General features: G+C 39.9%; 1 protein-coding gene across 1 annotated transcript in view; it reads left to right on the forward strand.

Moving 5' to 3' along the window:
• LMO3 (LIM domain only 3 (rhombotin-like 2)) overlaps positions 1-11,049 on the forward strand; it is a 49,123-nt gene extending 38,074 nt beyond the window's left edge. Inside the window, exons 2-3 of the mRNA XM_010158572.1 lie at positions 1,213-1,338; positions 10,368-11,049. Coding sequence (XP_010156874.1) covers positions 1,213-1,338; positions 10,368-10,473 — 232 coding nt within the window. The 3' untranslated portion in view covers positions 10,474-11,049. The remainder of the gene's footprint in view (positions 1-1,212; positions 1,339-10,367) is intronic.
• The last annotated feature ends 311 nt before the right edge of the window (positions 11,050-11,360 follow it).

The raw sequence follows: 11,360 nt of genomic DNA on the forward strand, positions 1-11,360 counted from the left end.
GCATTCATTTTTATGTTACCAAACTGAATTTTCTACAGAGCACCTTTGAATTCATTAGTTTAGAACTGCTTTTAATTTGGTGTTTCCCTTGAGAGCCATTATATTTTTCTGCTGTCAGCCTGATGTTGAGGAAAAAAAGAAAACTGGCAGATGTGGCGTTTTCATCTAGTGTGCTTCATAGTTAAAAACAGCATTAACTGCTATGCACAAGCAGAGCATTACTTTTAATAATCCATCACAACTATTAAGTAGTTTAAATAAACTTAGTTTCAAAGATTGCTGCCATGTAGAGCTAACGCATTTTTTCTTGTTCATTATAATCCTTCTATGTTACAAAAGGATGCATATGTGTGATTTTTTTTTTAAATACACCCACTTGATAAGTATTGAAAAATCTTTAACAAAGGGAATTTTTAAAAAATTTACATAAATGTCTGGCAAAAACAGCATTTCATATTGTTCTTACAGTATTTTATACTTCTACTCCTGATGTGACTATATATAGTTTACAGCCTCATTTACTTTAATGTGCTACCTGAATAACATAATCATAACAATAACTATGGTATAGGGTTGTGAGGTGCATGAACCGCTAATGCTTTCTGACGATTTAAATGACTTGTTCATAAAATGTTCTTTTAATAATAGTGGTAAAGCTTTTAGCACTAGATGTCAAAAATGCGAAGAATATTGGCTTTTTCAAGTGTTACTTCTTTTCTAGCTAAAGTGTGTTTTAATAATAAATAGCACCAAAAGCCAAGGTTATGTGGCTCTCATCTGTATGGCAGGATCCAAGCAGAAAACTCTTCCCGCATATGCAAACAGCTTGACCTCTGTCTGCGCAGTTATGTAACATCCCTAATGTGTTTACTATTTCTTTGTTTAGTTTAACAAGATGTTTCTTTTATCAAGAAAGGTCAGTATAACCTGCAGAAAAAAATAACATCACAATAGGTGCAATATTAGTCTGTCACAGCTTCATAAAGCGCTCCCCGGCAAAAAGGACTATGCCTTTGTGTTGTAAATTGGGCAGACTTGTACCACCAAAGACTAGCCTTTCCAAAGGGAGGTGTGCTGGGAAGTCAATCAGAGGCCAGGCAACTGCTTGGGGGGGAAAAATAAAAAATAAGCATATATATATATAAAAAAAGGAAGTGCGGTTTTCTTTTCAGTTAAGCATCTTCAGGAATATATTTCTTTCTGTATCTCCAGGTTATTTGGCGTTACAGGAAACTGTGCTGCCTGCAGTAAGCTCATACCTGCTTTTGAGATGGTGATGAGAGCAAAGGACAATGTTTATCACCTGGACTGTTTTGCATGTCAACTTTGTAATCAGAGGTAAGAGAATTTTTGGGTCTGTTCCATAAGCTAAGTGCTAATTCGGCACCGGTGGGGGCACACAGTCAGGTGAAGAGGAAACAGCGACCAGTAGTGGAAACCCAAGATTGAAAGTAAGACCCGGATACTTTTCCTGAGACTGATACAGAACATCTTTCATGCCCTTGGCCAGAAAAGTTTTTGTGCCTCAAATCCTGCATCAATAAAAAAGAATAATGTTACTTTCTCTCCTTCAAAAGGCTGGCTGTCAAGGTTAATTAATTAATATTTATAAAGGACTTTGAGATCCTTTTCTGCAGAAGAGCATAGGAGCACCCTTTGTCATTCTTTCATTAATTTTACTTTAATTCTTCATTTTTATCAAATGTATTTATTTTAACATACATGCTGTTTCTTCCTGTTGCCAGAACTGTAATAATTTAAATTTACAAGATGTTGTTCTCACCATTTTCTCTGTAGCAACATTGGACTTCTTATGCCATATTTTTATTTCCATATCCTAACTGTAGGTTATAAAAATCCCAAGGATCCAAACCTGACACTTCGTTCTGAAGCATCACCCATATGGTAGAGTTGCAGAATGCATGTCAAAAATGGTGAAATTATAACAACTGAACTTTTCAGAGGCAAATACAGCCGAACTTAGAGCAACTGCATTCAGGGTGATGGCCAAATCCTGTCAGAGATTTCACCCAGAGCTCTATTTCCGACTCCACGAAGAGCTTCTAGCAGCATTGCCAGTGACTTCTATGAGGTGTAGGAAATGAGGGAACCAATTATGTCCGCTCCTTAATGTACCTATTATGGGGGGGGGTCGGGGGTTCGGTTATTACATGATCCTATTTAGAGTTTTATAGCGTTCATATTTTTTTTCATTTTCAGGCGGGAAGAAAGACAAGATGAACATTTCTAGGGAAGTAACGAAAAATTAGGAAGATAATAGTCTATCACACCAAAGTTAGATACAGCTCTAAATAAGCTTTGCTAACTCACCTTGTCCTACAGTGTATTATTTTGTAACACTGTAGTCATTTAAAAATCAAACCTCCCTAAAGAACCATAAAATGTACAGCTGCTAATAAGTGTAGCACACTACAATTATGCTCTTTAAAAAAAGCCAAATTGACCTTTTTCATCATGTTGCATGGGAAATTAAAATACCAGGCAAGTAATAACCATTGCTTAAACTATATAATAATGCAAAGTAATTATAGGTTCTAATGCTGTTTAAAGTCCTATATCAATTTTGTCTTGCTACAGAACTAAGAGGCTGTATTCTGTGTAAGGCAGGCAGAGCCTCCAGTACTACCCGCTTGAGTCAGACACACTCCTAGGTTTCGTTTCTTAAACCCTTCACATCCCCCTTTTTTTCACACCGTGATTCTAGTATCATTATTAAAGTGCCTAATATATTTCTGTTGTTCGCTTCATTTATTACATGCCATAATGGGGCTGCATATCTTTAGTGTTGGTTATGCACAATTAGCACTTAGTTATTGTCTTGTCACTTCAGCCCATACAAGACAAACTTCTTTAATGTAAGAAGTCAGCTAATCTTCATCAGTCAAGCAAAGCAGACAATGTTTGTTGCCCTGAGTGCAAAAGATTTTCATCATAGTTAGCACTCTTGCATCTGAGGAAGTGAACTTTCTTTTTCTTGCCCCCTAAAAGCAACGCTGCTGTGACTATTTTTACAGTGCCCCTTTTACCATTACAAGCATGAACTAATGTACAATTTCACTTTGTGGCTAATATACATCATATCAGAGCCACTGATCCCCCTGGAAAAGTGCTGATAGGTGCTTCTGAAACAGAGATTTCCAGGGATATTTAATAATTCTTAGCCTTGTCATTCCTGAGCCTTCAATCTAGTCTCTCAGTTGATTTTTACTTTACATGTAGTTTGGGCAAAGGGTTGCTAAAATAGTCTTAACAGGAGACTTAGGCTGAGCACAAAATAATTGATTTACCTGAAATACAGTCTAGTTCATCTAGTCAAAACAGGGAGCAGTTTCAAAGAAGTTTCAAAGAATTTCAGAAATTCTCAAAAGTGGCCCTAATCCTGATTTTATTGCAATAGCTCTCATGGAGCCTAATAAAACAGACTGCCTGTAGGGTACCTTTCTTCCTCACGATTTGGGGTTAGTGGTACTCTGAAGAATTAATTTTGTTGTTTTTTGTAATAAATCCTATTTCATGGATGCTCCAGCGTAGCTCTTCTGTGGTTCCTATGGCAAAGCATCCCACTGACTACATTCTCTCGTTAATAAATAGCTTTAAATCTTTTGTTTTTCATTGCTTGTATAGCAATCAAAAATAGAAATGCTAGACACCTGACCCATCACCGGTTTTGGAGTCTTTTTATATCTGCTAGGAAACCTCTTTTTCTTTTCTTTTAAACTCAATAATCTTGTCAGTCACCATGCCATTAATAATTTCTGTTGCTTTTCTCCATATCCTTTTTTTTCTCCCTCTAGTTAAGCTAATTAAAACCAAACAGCAGATTCCGAGTGAGGATGAGTTTATAAGATGGCAATCTAATTGTCTGTCTTTATTCCATGCTGCCCCTTTGTATGCCAAGTAATGTTCTTTTTTAGATCTGCTCTTCCCTTTCACTCCAGCCACTATCCCTCATGTGGGATTTATTCAGTGAAAAGGAAATTTTTATTTACAAACACATCAGAGAGATCCAAAAAAATCACCAACGGAGATAGCAAGGCTATTGCAAGATGTGTATGTTTGACCTTATTCCCCACCTTAGCATTCTCTTCCCCCATTAAATTTTAAATCCTTGGGTCGTTCTTTACACAGATACAAGTACAGCAGAGCTGGAGTACTACCAGAGAGTATGTAATGCTGTCTGTTTGGTTCCATAGTTCAGATTTCAGTTATCACCTGCCGCTTAGGCTTTCTCCTAACAGAGATGTTCATGGGTGGACTAGAATGCTTCTTTCGTTTGCATTCCTTTGTCTTTGCCAACACTGAATTTCTTTGGACGTTTTGATCCTGGTTGCACCTTCCAATGCCTTCTGCCTTTCAAGCCTGCTAATAATTATATTAACTCACATCACACCGATCCTCAGGGCAGCCTGCACTTCAGGCTTGCTGTTGCATGACCCTCATATTCCTGCCCTTGAAGTAGTTGATCCTGGCCCAGGTGAGAGGGGCCTGCCTGGTTTTCCTGCTGCTTTTTGTGAAAGATTTGGTGATTTTCCTGCTTTTATGCACATCTTCAGTGTTTGCTGTATTATTTTTGAGTATCTACAACTCACCATCCACTCGAGTCTCAGTGTGGATGGTAGTTAGGCTCCCTTGATTTCAAAGGACTTTTGTTCAGGCCATAAACTCTGTCTCTGTACTAACTCATAATGTTCCTGTCCCCTTTTATTGGCCTCCTGAAAGCTACATTTTCAGAGTGAGAAGAAAAACATATCTCATACTATATTCTAGGAAGGCAGACTGTAGATAGGACTGTAAGGGATCTCCTGAGCCACCGAGCCAAGTCCCCTGATGTCAAACAGGCAATGTCCCGTAATTTCCCTTTCATAAAGCTCTCCAGCTCTAATTGCTCCATCCAGCCAATTTTTGACATATTTTCCCCATTTCTTCTTGATGCTGATGCTTAAAGCTGTAGGGATTTTGGGAATATTAAGCCCTGCTCCTAGCTGAAAGTTTTTAGCATCCCCTTATCTTGAATGTCTCTGTCCGGCTTACTTTTAATTTGTTTTTCCCTCTCCTGAATACCCTCAGAGCTTAGTGACAGTCATCTTAATGGGGTGAGTGCTCCCCTTTCTTCTCTGTAAGCATATTAAGCAACTCCTCAGAAGCACTTCACCCCACATTGGCAGTAGCCTCAGTATAGTTAATATATGCAGAAATTTTAAAGGAAAAAAAAATGGAAACCACTGGAAAAATGAACTTGTAAACAGACACTGCCTTTCACACTTTGTCAGGTTGGCTGTGTGTGTCTAGCAAAATGGAGTGGAAAATCTTGCGAGTGGGCCTAGCTGGATCTTTGCTTGACGCTTCTGACTGCAGCGCTGATGTCAGCCTGCCTTCGGCTTTCCCACTTCCCGGAGTTTCCGTGTCCTTCCTTTCACTGTCGGCTGCTTTAGCAGCTTGTTTCATACTTCTGTGATATTTTCTCTCTGCTGTTTGAAGTCAACTCAGGTTATGGTTCAAAACCCCCATCTGCTCTCACTGAGGGGTGTTTAAATCAACTCTTCTATCCTTCTATCCAAAGCAGCCTTTCCTCTAATGGGAACTGGACTGAAAATGGTTACACGCTCATTCACATCGCTGTCCTGGTGTAGCTGTAAGCACTTACCTCCAGCATAAACTGTGAAGTGCCCACACAATGCTGCCTTTGTTCTCCGTCAAGCAGGGGGAGGGAATGCAATGCCAGGGACATCCTTATTTCAAACACCAACATTATATTTTTGCATGACTCATCTTATAAATTCTGAAGATTTGAATAGTGCTTATTTTCATTGAGTGTCCCTAAATTTAGAATAAAAATTAATGCATTTTCCATACCTGCTTAAAAAAAACCAAATTAGTGAATGACAAGCACACCAAGTTGGGGTTTGTCACTCTAAGTTGAACTAGGATTCTGCGTATATGTGCTGCATGGTACGAGTGAAAATGTACCCATCCAGGCACAGCTCCTGCTTTGCAACCTTTGACAGTAAATGGGCGTTTTGATAGAAACCTAGGATTAGTAAACCGTAGGTGTGGACGGATGAACTGCGATGTGAAAGAGTGGCTTTGTTCTCTTAGTGATGCATACGGGCTAACATCCGTTTGGGTTATACGGGGAACTCCGAGGAGCTTTAAAAAAAGGAGGAAAAGCAGAGGACAAGTTACGTCACTGAGTGCACAAAGCAGAGGGGAAGGGTGTGGGTGCGGTAAGCCTGAGCTTGCTTTATCCTGGAGAAAATTAATTAAATGCTTCCAGACTTTGTTTCTTTCTACAACAACAAAGATCTAATAGTACCAGAGGAGGCACACACAGCCATCTTTGCGCACGGCAATATTTTTCTCGCTTTCTTAAGAAGTCTTCGGTACCTTGACATACGTCCTGTACCTCAGGAAAGATGACAGACAGCAGAGAGATCTCCTTAAATATCTGAACAATGGAATAGCTATTTCTCAAAATGGAAGTTTTATACTTCTTGTGATTAGTCTAGGCACACCTTCTCCTTCCAAACAAGGTGATAACAGAGGTCATTTTGTAATATAAATGGCCTTCCTTTTGCCGTTGTAAAATATGACAGGAGTTCTGGGATGTAGGTTAATTATAATGGTCATTCTACTAATGTCACAGTCGTGTCAAAAGTAGTATTATCAATTTATGATGGTAAGTCCAATCTGGCATGTTAATGCAGCCTATTGTATATTTTTTTCCTGTTCATCTTGCATGCCTATTAAATAAAATTGGGTGAGTGTTTTAGAGAAGGCTGAAGACTACCACCTGCCTGCTAGAAGAGTAATGGGCCTCCCTCATTGTCTAACCCACTGGCATCTTAATATGCTTCTTGACTCCCTTTGATGTATGTGCCCAAGTTGTGCCCTGATTTACATCCTATGCCAGTTCTATAAAAAAAACCACCACTTGCCAGAGGTGGAAGGGTAGGCTTGAATTGACCCTTCCATTTTAAAGCTGAGCCAGGTTTAAATCCTGGAATGTGCAAAACTAATCTGAAGTAATTGCAAGACTTAGCTCTTTGACTTCAAAAGAGGCTAAATCTGCTTTTGAGAGTCAAATAGGTTGAAGGTGTGAATGGACAGAATTTGTCATACTTCATCTGTCTACTTGCCTTGTCTCTTGGGACTGGGGAGCTAGCATTGATATGTTTTTTGCCTGGTGCTTGCCTCTTTGTCACCTAATGAGTGCGTAGTTCACTCATTTAATACCCAGGGGCACATGCAAGCCTCACCTCAGGCTTCACCAGTGTGTTTCAGTCACTGAACTTGCACAATATGAAAACGGTCGCGGAGTTTGGACTGTAAGTATCGCAAGCAACAGGTTTCCCCCAAGGCACAGAGGATCATCCCCAGTGTGCAAGCACGGCCCCAGAAGAACCCAGAGGGTGCCTAAACATGCAGACAGACCCCCACCCCACAGGTTATCACACAGCCAGGCGTGTCTAGACAGGCCACTGGCAGGTCTCCACAAGACAGCTGTATGCTTGGGCAGTAGATGATTTGTGGAACTGTGTATGTTTAAAGCCACTCATGCATAAAGCTGTCAAATGCCATGTAGACATAGGTAAGAGCATTTCTGGCTCGACGTATTAACATCGCAAAAGCAAAAGGCATTGACACTTTTTATTGGGAAAGGCCTCCCGACTCCCTGGCGTAGCTGGTGCAGTTTAATTCCAACCGTGGTGCTTCTCTGAGGGCTGAGAACCAAAATCCTTCAGCCAGCCAGTTTTAATGCAAGCAATATTGCAAGAAGTGACGTGGTAATATTGCTGTGCAAGTGAGCTGCACTTCCGCAGCGTATTTTTCATTTACTAAGTATTTTAAACAAATTAGTCTGCTAAGCCCTGTATTACTCTGGAACACAAAGGAATATGTACCTGAGTAACATTCCCAGTTCAGAGTTAGTGCTTTCTGCTGGGTGAGCAGAGGTGGCTGTGTCTCCCACTGGTGCCCGACCCGCAGGGAGAGATGCCCCACTGCGCAATAACCCTTTGATGTGGTGGGCACCGCTGGCCAGGCCTCCCCTGCTCAGTCCCCGTGGGTAATCCGTGGGCTAACTGTACTGGGGTGACTGATTTGTCACAGTGCCTAACTTCCCCGGCTTCGGTCCGCATTGATCCGTATGTTCCTTTAGGAGGAACTCAAAAGGACTGTTTGCTTATTTATTTGTATATTTATTTGTTTTAAGCGTGACTTCTTTGGGAAGAACACTTTTACATATTAGCGCTAGGTAAGACTCCTTCACCTAATGTGGTAAAATGCACAAAAGAATTTTTGTCAGCATTGTTGTCAATGGACAAGAATACAAAGGATGGAAACTAGAGAAACACCAAAGAACAACTTTGTTTCAAGAATTCTGCATTTCATTACACCTACTCAAAATACTTTTCTGTTGTTATGAGCCTGATATACCAGGATTGGATTGGGAAGAATAGCGGGAACCTGTAAATTCTATAAAAGAGTCTTGACCATAAATAACATAAAGATTTCGGGATCATTCCATAATCTCTATTTTCAATCTTCATCAGCAGCAGGCAGTAATCCTACAGAAAAAAAAAAAAAAGTCCACAAATAAACAAACCAATTTTCCTTTAAGAGCAGAGCTAATTCTTTTCAATCCACTTTTTTATTACACTATTTTCCTTCTATCTATTTAGCTAGCATAAGGATAAATTTCCAAAGCTACCCAGTTGGAAAATAAATGGGTTCACTGTTTGTCTAGCATTCCAATCTTCACAAATGTAAATCAGTCCAACTGCTACTCATTTAAACCTCCAACTTCACAAAACATTAAAGGACTGCTTTCAATACACAATTTAATCTGTGACAATTCCCCAAGATTTCTGCTCGAACATCATTAGGAATTGACTATCTGATAAAGAGAGACCACTATCGGGGGTCAGGCGGGTCAACCTGTGTCGTTTGCGTAGTTTTACTGGGTCAACTACAGCAGGCACCACTCTTTGAAGGTTAAATTGTTACAATTAAATACATATAAAGCTATTCCCATAGCTACTCTGTTGTTAAATCTACCGTAAACAACACAAGCATTTATATCTGACCCTAATTGTGTCCAAGATGTCACCATTTGGAAATTATACAAAAAAGGACATTATAATCCGTTACACATTAAACAATGCTTCATGTACTGAGATCCATAATTAGCTGGTAGAAACTGGTTTCATTTATTCACATCAGTGTTAAGGGGTTCATTTGGGTTACTTGCTTTCATTTTAATTGGAATAATGTGAGCAGCGCCTCCCAATATATTTTATAGCTGGAGAGTTCACTATAAACAAAGGCGCGTAACCCTGCCAAGGCAGTCACTAGGGAAACTCTTTCTCTGTGCGTTGGCCCTATTCACTCGCTCCCGAAGTGTCCTCAAGCAGATTGGCTTTGTCGAGGGCAGGGGGTGGGGAGAAGGGCTGAGGGGGTGTCAGTGAAGAGCCTTCTTATATGCAAGCCTACTGCTTAGCTGGGAAATCCTACTTTACTCGAAGTTTGAAGCCAGCCTGCCAGGAGGGTTAGCATTACGTGATTTTCCTACTCATCAGAGAAAACCGGATGAAATACCTCAGTGGCGTTTCGTAGCAATCAGATCATTCTGATGTGCGTAGTAGTGTAATGAGGTCGGCATAGCGATGCCACGAGATACAGCGTAGTTAGCAGGGTAAGTTTATAATCGACGCCTGCAGGAAAAAAAGGGAAAAGGTTTCTCTGCATACCTGCCTGCCTGGCTCTGGTTTGCACCACAATGTATGGCAAGCGGTGTGTGTGCTGGAAACGGTTCGCAGATCCACCGGTTTAAATCAGCTCTAGGAAAATACCCAACTGGAATATAACGAGAAGCTCTTACCGTTACGCCCGCACAAGACAAATGTAACCTATCTCAGATGAACTTCCTGCTGCATATCATCACTTTGTTTTCCTTCTGATTTGCATGAAAGCAGGACATTTACTTTTCACTCAACTTGGTAGTCTGGGATATTTATTCTGTTTTATCTGTGTGCTGGTGACCTGATCCAAGACTCCCACAGTCTACACTTGTCTTTGAACGAACTCTTTGGCTGGGGAAGCGAAAGCGCTTGAATGCACCAGATTTTGTTGAAAGCACAGGATTAATTCTGATACCAGAGCAATTTCTCTGCTTTCACATACGTGCACACGTGTCTGCAAGCGCTGCGACGGACGGAGGAGGTGCGAGCCGGGCGGTCGGTACCCCAAAATCGGGAACACTTGTTGTGCAGTCCTTACGTGTAAGATCATATCGCATCATTCATCCTAAAACTACCTTCTTACTTCCTCTATTATTGTAATTTCAGATTTTGCGTTGGAGACAAATTTTTCCTGAAGAACAACATGATTCTGTGCCAGACAGACTATGAGGAGGGTTTAATGAAAGAAGGTTATGCACCTCAGGTTCGCTGATCTGATGCCACATCATTAAGAGTACAAAGCACTATGTTCTTTTATCTTTTTTGCTCAACATGTATATAAGAAATGACACAGGAACCTACTGAATAGCATAGATATAGGGAGACAGAATGGTTGCGTGAAATAAAAGGCGGACTGCATCTGTATGTAGTGAAAATTGCTCCAGTTCAGAGTTGAATGTTAATTAAAAGGGTACTGTACATACAGCTGGATTCTTTCTGCTTGCTCTTGGGGTTTTTGGTTTGTTTGTTTTTTCGTTTCTTTTTGTGTCATTTGGCATGAGATGTTTATTTTGGACTATTGTATATAATGTATTGTAATATTTGAAGCACAAATGTAATACAGTTTTATTGTGTTACCATTTGTGTTCCTGTTTGCTTCTTTGTATTGTTGCATTTAGTACAATCAGTGTCTAAACTTACTGTATATTTATGCTTTCTGTATCTACCAGCTATTTTAAATGAGCTGTATCTTTCTAGTAAAAAGAATTAAAGAGCAAATCCCAACCATTATGCTACACTTAGAGCTTAAGAATACTGTTTACATTAAAACTATTTAGGAAACTAATAACTCTAGCAGCACCTGCTGCTAATGATGCTGTGGTTAAGGGTCTATCAGCACTTCTGTTATAAGCCTCTATTTTTCAGGGGTTAAGCATCTGCTGTTTTATTGCTTAGATTTTCCTCAAAGAGCACTTTTATTTTACTACAAATTTTGAAAAACAAATCTGACCGGTTTGGGATATATTATAAAAGGTGCAAAAGTTAATGATTCTTGGGTGCTGCTTTTGTGCCCCTTAGGCATTCAGAATGCCTAAATTTGACTTTTAATTTAGTTGGAAATTAAGACCTAATGCAAACCAGTGCCTCTGGGTATCTTAT

The sequence above is a fragment of the Eurypyga helias genome, unplaced genomic scaffold (assembly GCF_000690775.1).
Source record: "Eurypyga helias isolate BGI_N326 unplaced genomic scaffold, ASM69077v1 scaffold38159, whole genome shotgun sequence".
Classification (NCBI taxonomy): domain Eukaryota; kingdom Metazoa; phylum Chordata; class Aves; order Eurypygiformes; family Eurypygidae; genus Eurypyga; species Eurypyga helias.